At 38.9% G+C, this 16,062-nt stretch overlaps 1 protein-coding gene across 1 annotated transcript; it reads right to left on the bottom strand.

Annotated features, from left to right (window-relative positions):
* Positions 1-1,494: 1,494 nt before the first annotated feature.
* LOC123357154 (sulfotransferase 6B1-like) lies at positions 1,495-14,206 on the bottom strand. The gene is made up of 6 exons (XM_045000486.1): positions 14,062-14,206; positions 13,024-13,208; positions 10,051-10,177; positions 6,258-6,352; positions 4,799-4,985; positions 1,495-2,417 (listed from the first exon to the last, which is right to left on the bottom strand). Exons 1-6 carry the CDS (start codon positions 14,204-14,206, stop codon positions 2,299-2,301), a joined length of 858 nt encoding a protein of 285 aa, XP_044856421.1. The 3' UTR covers positions 1,495-2,298.
* Positions 14,207-16,062: the final 1,856 nt, after the last annotated feature.

Raw genomic sequence — 16,062 nt, 5'->3', positions numbered from 1 at the left:
ATCTGTCTGGTCACTAAATTAACCACTGGTCACTGCTACTGAAGGGAAGATTTTCTGAGGCTGAGCAGACACAGGCTTTCTGAGTATTCATGGTTGGTATAAAGGGAGTGGTAGCCTGAGGCTCATCTAAGGGTATGTCTACACTACGGGATTACTCCAATTTTACAGAAATCGATTTTTGGAAACAGATTGTATAAAGTCAAGTGCACACAGCCACACTAAGTACATCAATTCAGCGGTGTGCGTCCATGTACCAAGACTAGCGTCGACTTCTGGAGCGTTGCACTGTGGGTAGCTATCCCATAGCTTTCCCGCAGTCTCTTCCGCCCATTGGCCTAGATGCTGTTCTGTCTTACCTAAAGTTTACCATCTCCCTGGCAGTTAGGAAGGCTCATCTCCTTTAAACCCATCCCATGCTGTTTAGATCAGTGTGTTTCCCTGCAAACAGGTCCTACAACTCTCTACTCACTCTCTCCAGAGAGTCACTTTTTAACTGTTTTTGTCCTTTTTGATCTGTCTGTTCCCAGCCTAGGCAAAACAGCTTGTAACTTTTTGCCTGCTGCTTGTAAGTAGCATGTTCGCATAGGCTTTATTTTTAAAACTCAGCCCTGTTTACCTGGAGGGGTTTTATCTAGGCCCATTGTGTTACCTTCCTGCTATTAAACTCACACCCATATGCACACAGTAAGTATTTTAATCATGTCCATCACACTGACCATCCTCTGTGAGCACCACACCAACATAATAATTGATATAAAACTGCTATTTTAATGAAGAAGAAAGGATGGGAAAACAATGAAGACTGAAGAAAACTCTAATCTATTCTTCCCCTTCTGTGCTAAGGGAAACATGATAATGGAACTGCAAGGACTGTAAGTGGAGGGGAGAAATGAGGCTGTGTGAAATATGCCAATACTTAACTATTAACTCTGTCTGTTAAAGTACATAACTGAAGCAATTTAGAAGGTTAAAATATTGTCACAGCAATAAGTGGCTGTATTATTCAGATGCTTTTGAAGACTTTGGACTAAGACTTAGCAAAATAGCTGGTAAAGCAAACAGTCATAAAGCTGAGGTCAGAAAAGCGATAATAGACTGAACCAAAAGAAAGAGCTGCTCCTTTTTCCCAAGGTGGTCCAATGTACTAGGAGGTTGACAGGTGACTCATAGAAAAAGAGTCTCATGGGGGAATAAAATGTTCCACATTTACTTTATCACTGTGCAATGGTTTATTTACACAGATAGAACTGCTGAGTTCTAGTTCACAAAATTTATAAATTAACACAATGGAACAAAACATTTTTCATAAGTAAGGTAACAGAAAACATTTTAAAGTTTCCAAAACAGATCATGTACATGTACAAATTGGCATACATTTGACTTGCATTTATGACACAATCTTTGACCATTGTTCAGTACTTAATTCAGAATAAATTATTTTTAAGAACTATGTTTTTGAAACTTTCTACAATATACAAATCTAAAGTGGTGCAATTTACAAACAGGAAGGGCTAAATAGGCACTATTCAGATCAAGAATCCATTAAGGTTTTGCTAAGTTTTCGCTTTGACGCCAACTCAGTGCTAGGGTTCAGTTTCAACACATCAAAATTCTGCAAGCTGTCCTTCGGTGATCTCATTCATAAATGACGGAAGTCTCACAAGATCATGTCTTGTGAGTTTCTGCCATCTTGGGTTGAAATCTTAACTGCATTTAAACCTTTATGACTGTTTGCTTTACCAACTACAAAATCAGCCACTTCCAGTTCTGAATATGATCTAAAGGTTTTGGACATGGAAATTTGAATCTGAAACCTAGCACTTTTAAACTAGATACTTCTTTACACTGCTAATTCATCTGCAGGTTTTTGTTTTGTTTAAATTGTATTAGGGTCTGGAGATAGAAACATCCTATCTTCAAAATTCCAAGGGGTTTGGGACCATTTCTAACAATTAAGAAAGACTTTATTTTTGACTCCTAAAACTACAATTTAGTATTCCCCTTTCTTTTTTCTCACACAGTAAAAAAAAAAAATTAGAAACATGTCAATTGATGTCTAAAGTAAACTTTTACAGAAACATTCCTGAGTACCTTTTGGTGTTCAATCAGTACTGTTCCCAAACTTAGCCCATAATGTTATAATCTGATTTTCTCCTAATATTTTATTAGGAATTACTACACAGGATCTGTTTTTCAGTAAAGTAACTTCAAAAGTACAAACATTGTTTTAACACTATATTAACACATCTCTGGGTTTTTCCGCTCAGTTGTCAGCTGACTAGCACTCTTCATTTGATGTCAGCACTCATATATGATATGTTTTGCCAGTTCACTCAATTTCATCTTCTTATTAAACATTTCCTCAAACATTTTGTTTTCTTTTGGAGTGAAGTGGTTTTTCCAGTCACCAACAGCACCTGGGAGAGTGGGAAATGAACAGCTGAGGCTGCTTTGCCATTGGACGGAGAATGATTTACTGTGTGCTCTTAAATCATCTGGTTTTGTTAGTGCAAAAATTTGCCCACATTGTTTTATTATTATTATTTTGCTACCTTGTCTTAGCATAAAGGTCATGCAAATGAGTAACACTTAGGTTCAGGTGAGGTTCCTGGTGGAAAGAGGCCGGCTTATCAGCTGCCATATCATAACCACCATTATATCCTCAGACTACTTTATCTTGCTCTACCTAATTTCCAGTTTAAAGTCACATGACTACAAAACTCTTTTTTCTCTGGGCCATCTTCCACATTTCCATGCATACCTATAATACAGTGGAAATAGTAAATAATAATCTCAAAGGACTGTCTGAATAGGAGTAGAAGAGAAGCTGGATCAGTAGGCAGCATTGCCAGATCTCATAATATCTATGTTTTTCTAAATGCCACAGCTTCTGGAGGCATGCAATATGGGAGGATCTTAGCTTTCATTTAAAACCAACAACCCTATATTTCTAGCCTTCAAGACTGCAAAGCAAAGCTTGAAAATGTGATTCAGGCATCTCTTAAAGCCTCAGAACACCACAGAAGACCATTATAAAGAACACAAAATGTACTGTTTTTTTTTAATCTCATTAATTTTAAGCCACTCTTTTGATCCTTCAGGGGCCTGACTCATGATATTTGAATGCTCAGGGTTGGCAGTGCTGAGTGGAGGAACTGGAAGAACATATTACTGGCAATGTAACACACTTAACTACTTTTTGCCCCATAAGAAGCCACCCATAAATACATCACCGACCTCTGACTAGACAAGAGCAAGATAGGCCTGTGCTCTTGGTGGGAATCAGAGCTCCTGGTCATCTAGCCTGCTCCTCCAGGGCCTTATGCTGAGTGAAACCACCCCCACCTACCTGGGCAGTAAACTAGTCTCAGTTGAGCCACCACTCGCTCCTGATCAGTGGAAAGACCTGGCAGTGCTGCCCCCTTGAGGCACCTCAGCTTCTCAGCTGGTTGGAAGTTTACAAAAAATTGAGATTTTGACCAACTCCCCACCCATGCATCCATCTGTAGGGTGACCAGATGTCCCATTTTTAAAGGGACAGTCCTGTTTTTTGGGACTTTTTCTTATATAGGTACCTATTACCACCCTCCCTCTGTCCTGTTTTTTCACAGTTGCTATCTGGTCACCCTATCCATCTGCAAAGCGTTCACAATTTTCTCTATCCCCTCACCCATTCACCCATTTTTTGACCAGTTCTATTAGGCCTCAGTCCTGCAATGAGCTCCATGTAGACAGACCTCTGACTAAAATGAGGTAATGAACACGGAGCTCTTTGCCCATTGTATTTGCATGCGTCTTTTACACACAAACAGGGAGGAGAAAAAATATTTGTAAAAGCAAGAAAACACAACTCACAAAAATTGGCCAATAGATTCAGGGGAGGTATAGTATCTCACTTTTAAGTTAAGCTAGTCAGGAAATTTATAATGAATTTTTTTTTATTTCATTCATTTCTAGTTCAAAATGACTTTGTTTTGTACGGTAAGTAAATTATAGTAAAAAAAATAAAAACAAAGTAGTCAAAATTCCCCCCCGATTTCCAGTTTGCCAAAGACTTTGAGATTTTGAATTTCTGTCCGGATTCAGGATGGGAAAAAAATTTCAAAATCTCAAAAAATTTTACAGGACAGGAAAAGTTTCTGACCCAGCTGTACTTTTGTTTAAAATGACTAGGGATAACATTTTCAGGAGTGCTTAAATGACCGGGGAATCTAAGTCACTTAAGTGCTTTTGAAAATTTGACCCTAGATTTAGAATTGTATAAGCATTTTAAAGTAATGCATCTCTTTACACTATCAGCAGATTCCCACTCATCCATTTTTATTGTGTCAGCATATCCTTTAACATATCCACTTCAATAAGACAACAGGTAATATATAAGATAAACACTAATGCAACCACTCTCAAAAGGAATGTGCTTGTGTGGTTCCTGATAAACTGAGTGACCTTGTCATGCAGTAATGAGGGTACATGTTAACGTTTGTGAAGGACAGAGGTAGAGAAATATAGATAAAGAAAGAGACAGTTAAGCCCCATGAATCTTTCCTTTCAGTTCTAAATGATCATGCGAACCAATATTAGACTTCTAATTTAGACGCTTCCCTGTGTCTAGTGTGGCCAGTCATTCCCAACCAAAGAAACCGGAAAGAAAGCGTACTAGAAATGGATTCAAGAATTCCTTCGTCACTCTGTGGGCATGATCCAAAGCACAAAAAGTCATTGGAAATACTAGTGTCCTCAATGAGATTTGGATAAGGCCTTATATGAGATTTTGTTGGGCCAGTTCCATCCAACGTACCTTTTCGGAATATCAGCTTCCTATTGGATGTGAGTGCACAAACGGTGTGATTTGGGTCACTGTTTTCTTTTTCTACGTTGCTTTTCATCTCAGTGAATGATGACTTCTCACAAATCTCTTTGATTTCATTGTCACTGATGTTTACTCCCAGAAATACACTCATTTTCTTCACAACCGTTGGAAGATCCTGAGATATTTGAAAAGTAAAGTATTTGTTTTCTAAGCAGAATATCAGATTTTATTTCTAAATCAAATAAACAACAAAGATTTTTCCTTCCAAAAGACACTGTTCAAGCAAAACTGTCAGACTGGTGTGTACACGTATCTATATGGTAGGCCTGATTCATCTCTCGCTTACACCCATGTAAATCAGGAGTAATTCTATTTAAGTCACTTGAGTTACACGTGTGCAAATGATACAAGTGAGAAGATAATCAGGCTCAATGTGTGTACATACTTATTTAAATGTATTGAAAAAAATTGCATAGCCAATTTTGGTATCAGTTCAGCAAGGCAGTCAAGCATTTCTCTAACTTTTAGCAGGAGTAGTTCTCATTGCCTTCAAGAGGAATATTAATGAGCTGAAAGTTAGGCATATAGCTGAGTATCTTGCTGAACTGGGTTATGTGGGTGAAATTTTCAGAAGACCATAAGTGGATTAGGAGCTAGAACGGGTTCGGTATCTATTTCTTCTCCTTCCCTCAAGAAAAATATTGCTAAAGATGAAAAAATACATTTTTATAGAAATTTTCAGTGGAAAATTGGGACTTTTCATCAAAATATCCCAGACCTGACAACCAAAGCTTGTTGTCTTGGGTGGGGGGTTGTTTTTTAATTCAAAACTGGAAATTCTTGAGGAAAGCAGACATTTCCCACAACATTTTTTTTTTGGTCAAAACCCCAATTTTCTGGTGTAAAAAATAGTTACAATGAAAAAATTTTGACCAGCCTTGTTAGGAGTTCAAGTTCCTAACAAGAAGTGTATGTCCCTAAATGGGACATACGCTCCTAAATCCTTTCAGCTCTTTTGAAAATTCTGTTCTGTATTACTAGAAACAGACAAAAGATTCTGGTACAAGAGAAGTTTTTCACAGCTTGGCAGTGTGATCTAGCTGTCTGTGCACAGGAATAGCAGGTAGGGACTTCTGAATGTTAGTCCTGGTTCTAACACTGATTTGTGCTGTGGCTTTGTGCAAGTTAATCACTCTTTACCTCAGTTTGTCCATATGTGAAATTAGGATTTACTACCTACCTTATATGTTATAAAATTAAGAGGCTAATATTCGTGTAACCCTTTCAAGATGAAAAGTGCAATTCAAATACTAAGTACATCTATGTTATGAACTTGTTCTGCCTTGTACCTCTTTCATTTTAATTTGCTCTTTAAACTCCAGTGATGCAATTTTACAACAGCTTTGTTTTGTTTTGTTCTGCTGCATGAGATGGGAAATATGTTTACCTTCTTCATGTCTTCATAGAATAAAAATAAGATGTTTCTGTCATTTTTATGCTCTTCCCAGCTTAAGAAATGATCAAACCAGGATCCACAGACAACTGTGAGGAAAACAAAATGGGATTTATATAAACTTAATTGACAAATAATTCTAACTATATAACATACACTAAAAGAAATGTCCTCTTCCTGCCATGCAGTGAGGGTGCACTATATTCCCCTGACTGGTTCAATTTCTTCTGTTTACTGGATCAAACCAAATGTATAAAGTTGTTCAACTTCTTTTTTTGCATGTGCTTCTGGTTATGGAATTCTGGTGTTCTTTTGAGAAACGCATTTGAAGCTAAACATTGAATCCAAACGCAAGGAAATGTGAGTTGTCCCACTGAAATCTATGGCATTATACACTTACAAAAGCATGTGAATACGCGTTTGCAGTATTAATGCCATAATTTGGGAAGACAGTAATCACTTCACCACAAAATGCAGCCACCTCTGGAGTGAAACACAGTAGCTGTTGATAAGTGCACAGCAATGTTTCAAACATTTTAGGAGAGGAAGTGAAGAATACCGTGTCAATTTAAACTATTTAAAATATTTAAACTGGTACTTAGCCACAGCCGTATTGCCAACTCCTATGACTTTATAACAAGTCTCATGATATTTGCTGTTTTTTCTTAAATTGCACCACCACTTTTTGAAATCAAGAGATTGCAAGAGCTCCTCAGCTTTCACTTAAAAAAAAGTTTCTGGACTTTCTGTTTGTAAAGAGAAGATTGAAAATGTTGAGCTAGGTCATCCTAAAGGGTTCAGAAACCAGGGCCACCCAGATGATTCAGGGGGCCTGGGATCTTCGGCGGTGGGGGTCCTTCCGCTCCGGGTCTTCGGGGCACTTCAGCGGCAGGTCCCGGAGCGGAAGGAGCCCCCACCGCCGAATTGCCGCCAAAGACCCAGAGCGGAAGAAGCTCTGGGTCTTTGGCAGTGGGTCCTTCACTCTCGTGGGGAACCCTGAAAAATCTTGTGGGGGCCCCTGTGGGGCCTGGGGCAAATTGCCTCACTTGCCTCCATTTCCCCCCCACCCCCCCGCCGCGGGCGGCCCTGTCAGAAACCAGATGGCAAAAAAGAAGAATCCAACTTTTTTTTTTTTAAATCTTACGGTTTTTAAACCAATCTCTTGATTTTTGAGGGGCCAGACTCATGATGTTTGAGCACGTGGGGTTGGCAATATTGCAATCCCCACTCCCTTTGGTGTGTCTAATGCTGCTGGTGGTGCTGAATGAAGTTCTATGGCCTGTGTAAAGCAGGAGGTTAGACTAATGAACATATTGTTCCCTTCTGACCTTAAAGGTCTATGAACTGTGACTCCCTTGGGGCTTCTGATCAGCAGGTACAAATTTGCTTCCATTAACAAGTGGCCAAATTAGCTTCAGTAGTGCAGGACCCAGCCTAGGGGCACAAGCAACAAAACTGTGGCTGACCCCTGTGTATGTGCAGCAGGACAGGGAAAGGACTCTCTTTGCCTTCACCCTTGTCCTGAAGTCAGTGGGACTCTGCACAGGTGCCCGAAGATCCCTTAGCATGTATCTGTAGAAAAACTGATTTGTGGTTGAATTAATGTTTTTATCCCCGCTCCAGGAACACCCACACAAAGTACTACAAGACAATAGTCCATGCTATCGACAAGTGATGGGCTACCTTGATTTTTTTTTTAAATGATCCTTTTTATTCCATCAGCATTAGGTGCTCAAAAACAGATACTTATAAGGCCCCAAACCCTGCAAATCACTTAAGCATGTTCCCTACCCTGCTTTTGCTGGGTAGGGAACACAGGAAAGCCTGATGATGTCAATGGAAAACTACCAACTTCAGTGAGCTTTGGATCAGGCCCCAAATGAGTAGCATTTTGTGTTTCTTTTGAACTTCCTACAGCTGTTTGTTGCTGTATTGATTTTTGTGTAGCATGTGTCCAGCAGTAACAAACTGGTATAAATGAGTAATAAAACATTGAAAATGGGGATGGATAATGGGAACACCACCACCAGCACAATCTTAACTTCCACATCAGAATCAAAACGGCTACTCAGAAAGGACTCATCCATGTCCTTGGGGTTTGGAACTGGCAGCTCAAGATTACCCTGCCCTGTGACAGGGCAGGTTGAGTCTGGAGGGGAGAGGGGTGATGGAGACTTCAATAGGTCAAGGCTTACAAATAAAACCTTTGTTTGGATCCAGCCATGCAAAACTATCTACCGGTGTGGGCTGGCAGTGTGGGTTGAAATCAGGATTTGAATTTTGCTGTTTGAATCCATCTCTGGCACAAACATGCCAAAAAGAAGCATCCACATTTATAAAGGGCCCCAGGGGAAAAAAATACAGGTCATGAATGCAAAATAATAAAAAAATACACTGATAAATGAAAAACAAAGATATAATTTGTAATGAATAAACAGGCTTGATAGTTATAGGGCTCAGAATAACATTTACCTTGCTTCATCCAGCTCAATAAAGGGAAATGTGCTTTATATGCTCTCTGATATGTCAGTTTAAACACTTGATTCTTTTCTGGTGTGCTCTCAGAAACCAGGGAAAGCTCTGCTGAGCATGCTCAGAAGAATACCCATCACTTTAAAAAGGGAGCTTATAAGTACTTTTCCTCCTTTCTCATGTTTAAAATGGAGGATGCTGTTGCAAATCACCTTATAAGCTGATTTCTAGTCAGGGGGACATCAGTATCTTCAGGTAAGTTGTTGTGTGATAGACCCTTTCTTTGCCATTTGGTGAAAAAAACACTAGGTTAACTGTCTCTCCAGATTTTTTTTTTTTAATCCTAAACCTAAAGAGGAAGCTGGAAATCCAAGCTCAGCTGTGGCTAGTTAAAGTGGTTGGTCTTCTGGGGGTTGCAAAAACTGGGATAAAATATTTTTCTGTCAAATCAACAGGGACATCCCTGTTTAGGGGGGACATGTAGCTACCTATGTTTTTGTAAAAGCTTGGATAGTGTTAATTTGCTTTAATGTAGAGTGGGGATAGGAATCAGCAGGTCAGTTTTATTTTGCTTGCTTGTTTTTGAGGCTGGAGCAAGGGTCAGTAACTTGTTTGGGAAAGGGTTGGCAGCAAAATGTTTTTCTGGCATGGGGGGAAAAATGCTAATGCCAGTTCTGGTAGAATTTATGGCCTATGGACTGTTAACTTGTCTGTATGGAGGTCTGACGTACAGGATTGTGCTATTTGTACTTGTTGAACTTTGATGGCAGAATTCATCCTGAAAATAATCTAAGGCCCTGCTTCTGCGTAGTGGCAGCTTGCTGGGCCCGTGAGCAGACCCACTGAAGTCAGTGGGAATCATAAAAGCACAGCAATCAACCCACTATCCAAGACTGGTGCCTAAACACAGCTTTGCTGACTAAATCATTTACTGTTGTCCAGAAGTACATGATGTTTCTGATGTTGCAATAAGGCCATTAAAGAATAGTGCCATTTAAAGAGGAACACATATTTCTGGCAGTAATTAAATTTAAGGGGGCACATGTGGTGTTTCCTATTCCAACTATAGGAAATACTGTAAATACCACACTGAAGGGATAGTAACTACTGTGATTAAGTAAACAAATTGTTTTCTTTGCTTTCATTTGTACAAAATGTACCGCTGATGTAAAGTTACATGGATGATTTGTAAAAAGGGGGGGAAATGCCCTGTAAATAAGGATTTTTTTGACACTTATTTATATTTCTCACTTCTTGCCATGTGTTATAAGTTTGTAGGCCAAAGAGAGAGAGAAAAGATAAAACTCATCCTTACCATCTCCCCTTAAGAACAGCTCGAGGAAAACAGTCCATGAATCTATGGTGGGGAGATTTGGGTTATCTCTGTAGTAGTGATACATGGAAACTGCAGTATCTTTTGGATTTCTGATGATGTAGAAGGCCTGTAAAAGAAGACACTATGATTACTAAGGATAACTTTCTTATTTTAGAGGATCCACTTGCATAAGTGTGAGGTTTTTTTACATGCCTTTTAGCTAATGTCAGCCCCCATGTGGTTATGGGTCAGGGTTCTTTTACTGATCATCTTCCAGCCAACAGTCAAATGTCCTTTATAGTTAAAACAACATTAAGGTAGAGGAGGGTATTTGTGGGGGAAAATCACTAATTGATGGATTAACGGGCAGTAATGAACCAGTGACAGAAGCTCGAAGTATATGTGCCTCCGCTAATACAGTATTAGTGGTTGGTTCACAATTGCATATGGATTTCCTATACATGTGTGGACTGGAATATATGCAAGAGATGGTTTTCATATTAGTTCATGAGTAAATATATGATTTCAATAAATCCCATGAGTAAAACATTAACTACTTGTCATTCTCATGTAAGCTGCATATGATCTGTTCCATGAGAACGGTTCCAACTAGAACTGGGCCTGAACCAAAAGCCTGCATCTGAATAACCATGAAGTTTGCGAGTTTGAAATCAAAACTTGGATGCAGAGCTGAATCTTTCCAGTAGCCTCCAATATTGCTATGGGGAAAAGCAAAAACTGTGGGTGAGTGTGTGAGAGATCTATCAGGACTTGGATTTGTGGCTGAAACTTTAGTTTCAGCCCTTACTTAAGTACGTGCCTTTGGTTTGTATAATTGGTATCATTGCCTATAACGTTCTTTTGCAAACAATCTATACATGTCTGAAATTCCACAGTCCTACCAAGCAGTTCATTCTAAAGAACATTCCTGAGGAATCATGAACATTACAGTCAACTTCATATTTCTGAGAGCAGGGAAAAACTATGAATTTTGAGTAGAAATAAAACTCCAGTGTTTTGCAATACACTAGCTTCAAGAAGATAATTGGAGGCATAGGTTAATAAAACATATTAGCAGATAAGCATGAGAAATGAGTGATGAAATACTATTAGATTAATTTTAAAGTGACTCATTAAAAGAAGTGTGATTGTGATAGTGGGGTAGTCGTTGCATGGCTTTCTTTCACGTGCATGTATCCCTTACACTTAATGATGTAATTCTAGCTCCATTAATCATTGCACTGAACAAAAATGGTCTTTCACTCTTGGTATATATTTGTGCCTTTCCATGACTAAAACTGAGCCACCAATTAGATGTATGCAGTGTAGTCATGGCCATGTGGGTCCCAGGATATTAGACACAAGGTGGGTGAGGTAATATCTTTTATTGGACTAACTCCTGTTGGTGAGAGACAAGCTTTTGAGCCACACAGAGCGCTTCTTCAGGCTCAAAAACTTGTCTCACCCACAGAAGTTCATGCAATAAAATATATTACCTCACCCATGTTTTCCCACAAAGTAGATGTCCTTCTATGACAGGGATCGGCAACCGGTGGCTCGCGGCTCGCCAGGGTAAGCACCCTGGCGGGCCGGCCCGGTTTGTTTATCTGCCGCGTCGGCAAGTTTGGCCGATCGCGGCTCCCACTGGCCGCGGTTCGCGGTCCCAGGCCAATGCGGGAGGCAGGAAGCGGCGCGAGCCGAGGGATGTTCTGGCCACGGCTTCCTGCCTCCCGCATTGGCCTGGGACCGCGAACTGCGGCCAGTGGGAGCCGCGATCGGCCAAACTTGCCGACGCGGCAGATAAACAAACCGGGCCGGCCTGCCAGGGTGCTTACCCTGGCGAGCCGCGAGCCACCGGTTGCCGACCCCTGTTCTATGATAAAGTCTCATCTGCAAACCCAGAAATTTAAGTTCAGGTTAAGGGGCATATATCACCCCCATCTGGATGTGCAGGATCCATTGATGTCACTGGGAGTTGAGCACATGGTTTAAATGCAGAATGTAGGTCTAAGTATACTTAAAAATTAAGAAACTTTTAATTACATGTAGTTAAACTGTTTGCTACTAATGTTATTTGAGGATGCTCAGGCTCCTGTATGTTTTGTCTTTTAAATCAAGTTATTTGTAGCTGATGCTCAAAGACATCTAAGTGAATTTCCATGGTAGTATATAAGGATATTTGGCGCTTTGATAACTGTGGCCATTTCAAATCCAGTCTCACAAATGTCTGAAACATTGTAGTCTGAAGACTGTTTTGCAGGACAACTGATGTCAGGCAGGTTGTAATGCAAGTGGAGGAGGCATGCTTCAGACATTTCATTGTTTAATTTGCGTCTTGAACTAGATCCGTGTTGAAGGTCTGATGGCAAGGTGTTGGCCCTATGTTATCTCATTATATTTTAAAAGATGACAATGCTAAAATAATACCTGTTTACTGACATGCTATTTTGGAATAAATCTAATTCTGGTGGAGCAAGTAGAGATGAGTTATTGGCTTTTGATTAATTGCTGGGAAGTCACTTCCATCATTCATATCCAGTGCCTTTGCCATTATAAATCTGTATGATTTCTATCATAGGTTATCTGTATCAGTGAAACTTATATATATGTTAATATGTTCTAGCTCAACCAACAAATAGTGATTTAAGAATTACTGCGTGAAATTTGAACGCCTGTGTCATGCAGGCAGTCAGACTAGATTATAATGAATACTGTAAACAAATCAGATTCAATAAATATTTTACACTATGAAATTTTAAATAACATAGGGCCAACACAGGAATGCTACTCTGTTTAAATTCAGAGTAACCGACTGAAGCCAAAGAGTTATTCCAGATTTACACTGGAATGGCTGAGAGAGGAATTTGCCACTTTAACTTGATACTGTAAGCACCGTCTGTTTAAAAATGGCTACATCCAGACAAGATAAAATATATACTTAATTTGAGAGAGTTGTAATACAACTTATTTTACCTTGCATTGTTTGACCTTAAAATTTGATGGTAACATGTTGTAGTCCAAGTGCGTTGGGATGATTCTCTTGGATGAAAGATTGTTCAGTTCTTCCACTCTGGAGATGTCTCCAAACTCAATAGGTGATGTTAGGGTGACTTTGGGACTGTAAATCTGCATTATAATTTGTGCAAGCCAGTGAGTGCCTTCAGACAATTATTTTTAAGGAAACAAAGGGGAGAGAGGAGAAAAGGATTTATTACTAGAAAAATATACTGATACAGGAAAAGTTTGAGTTTGGAAGTAGTTCACTTGTTTTCAAACTAAAGCTCTGATCCTGCAACACTTAGGCATGTAAGAAATTTTACACCTATGAGCAGTTCTGTTGAGTCCACGTGTGTAAATGCTTATAGAATTAGAGCTGTAGCTGATGGATGAAATAATTCCACTAGGAAAAGTGCCGAGTAACACTGATACTAAAACAAACCTTTTTAGAAGATGTGCATATTATTCAGATAGTTTTATAGAAACTAAAATGTAGCACTATGGCTAAATTTTAAGCTTGAGCATAAAACTTATATACCCACCACCTAGCTGGCAAACTAACATGTTGGTTTACATATTTTCAAAAGTAACAGTGACTTAATTTTGGGGGGGGGGGTGGAGAAATGAATATACAGACAAGCACCATAAAATTACTTAATACAGTTCTGACTAGTTAATGATAATAGTGTAGTAAATCTTTAGCCAAATCTTTACAGTATGGATTTTATTACAAGCAAATTACCTATTGATTTCTAGTAATAAAGGGAACCTATAGGCAGGTGCCGACTATTTAAAATTAAAAAATCAAAATACACTACACAAATATCATTGATTTTTCACAATTTCACATTTTACATCTCAATACAGCTTCATATTTTGAATCTGAACTTAAACATCATCCACTTTCTGTCTCGCTCTCTCACATACACACGAGGTTTTTCAGTGAGCTTACACCCAGAACGTTCAGCAAACAATTAAAATTCCCTGCAATAAATGTTTAAAGCAGAACTTTACCAGACTTTGGATAGGAAACCAAAAGGATGTCATCTTCTCTAGCTTCAAAGGCATCCAAGGATTTTAGAAGATCTGGTGATGACCTAGTTGTAAAGGGAATCCCATTGAATCTGTGAATGAGAGCTGTCTGACTCTGGGTTGACATATTTGCTAATGTCTTGGATCTCTGTACGTCAGATAACAGCTCAGTGACCAGGGGATTTAGAAGTCACTTGTAAGTCAGATGATTTGCACTGACTAATGAAAATTTAGAATTGAAAACTGCACATTTATATACTTTGTAAAATTCTGCAGAGTCACTTCAGTCCTTTACCTCATCAGAAAATTAATTATGGCAACTGTAAATTCTACAGAAGTTATCTTGGTTAATCACACAGATACCCCAAGGCCTAATTTGATAATGAGCATATTAGGCATATTTTGTAAGCATATTCACTTGTCATTCTAGTTATTTTCCACTGTTAAAATACTTTGTGTCTCATTTGTTTATCTGGAAACCTTTACAACCTTTGAAACATAGTGAAACAGAGGGTAAGTTGCTTCAATATCTAAGAATGTTTCCAGATAAGGAGTGTGTAGCTTTAAAATATGCTTTTACATATCTTTTTAAAATTTGATATTCCTTTAAACTTGTGTGAACACAAATAATGATTTTGTTTAACATGTATACAAGGGACTGAATTTTCAAAAGTGACTAAAGGGTCCCCATTTTCAGAATGTGCTGAGTACCCACTCAAAGAAAATCTCCTCTCTCAGGTGGTGTCCCAACTTAGACACCTTAAGATCATAGGGACTTGTAGAGCAATTTGCAAAGTGACATATGAAGCTATCTCTACTTATAGGCATTTCCAAGGTGAACGTCACCAAAACTGGGGAACATCAGATTCATGTTAAATATTCCCTTGAATATCACATTTCATAACACATCATGTTTCAGAATTCTATTGGGTCAAATTTAACCCCCATTGAAGTCAATGGAAGCTTTGCCATTGACTTCAGTGAATCTGATTTCATCTATTACATTTAATTACGTTTTGGTTCTGTGGTCTTTGTGTACCCAAAGCTCCCTTTACAGTAGGACCTCAGAGTTATGAACACCAGAGTTACGAACTGACCAGTCAACCACACGCCTCATTTGGAACTGGAAGTACACAATCAGGCAACAGCAGAGATGAGGGCGGGGGAGGGAAATGTACTAAATGTAAACTAGTAAAAGAATGAAGTGAAAGCAGCATTTTTCTTCTGTATAGTAAAGTTTCAAAGCTCTATTAAGTCAATGTTCAGTTAAGCTTTTTGAAAGAACAACCATAACGTTTTGTTCAATGTTACGAACATTTCAGAGTTATGAACCACTTCCATTTCCAAGGTGTTCGTAACTCTGAGGTTCTACTGTAATTTGAATGGCAGTTTTTGGTGCTCCGTGAATGTTGCACCAGTCCCCTCATGTGACTTTCCCATATAATTTTCCTTGGTCTTATTTTTAGTGAGTTTTATTTCTTTCCTGCGTACCCTGTCAAAGATATCTATTCAAAACTGCCTGATACAAGTTTTCAGTACTTAGATAGTTGATAGATACTTAGATAGTGTTTACAGAGTGAATTCCATATAGTGTTTAAATGCATAGATTTGCTCCCTGGTGGATTTCATCTGTCAAATTATATATTTTTAAAAAGTGTATAAACATAAATAAAGCAGTTTAGGAAAAATTGTTTGAGTTAAATTTGACAGTTTATAATTCGTTGAGTTCATTGTGAGGCTTAAGGAAATGGGAATTTACCAGAAAGAAGTTCTTTGTCCTTCTCTGCATGAGGACTTCTGATTTCTTTTCTCTAGGGAGACCTGGGAAAAGTTTAGTCAGCTGCCAATTCTTCTCTTCTGTTCTTCCCCTACACCTGCTCAAGTCGCACATGCTCTTTTCACAAAGGGAATGGGGAGGCCAGACAACAAGATTCTTTGGCTGTCCCTCTGCAGGCTCTGACAGCAGTTCCATCATGCTGGGGT

Source organism: Mauremys mutica, chromosome 1 (assembly GCF_020497125.1).
Source record: "Mauremys mutica isolate MM-2020 ecotype Southern chromosome 1, ASM2049712v1, whole genome shotgun sequence".
Taxonomy (NCBI): Eukaryota; Metazoa; Chordata; order Testudines; family Geoemydidae; genus Mauremys; species Mauremys mutica.
This window is presented reverse-complemented; position numbering and strand designations above follow the sequence as displayed.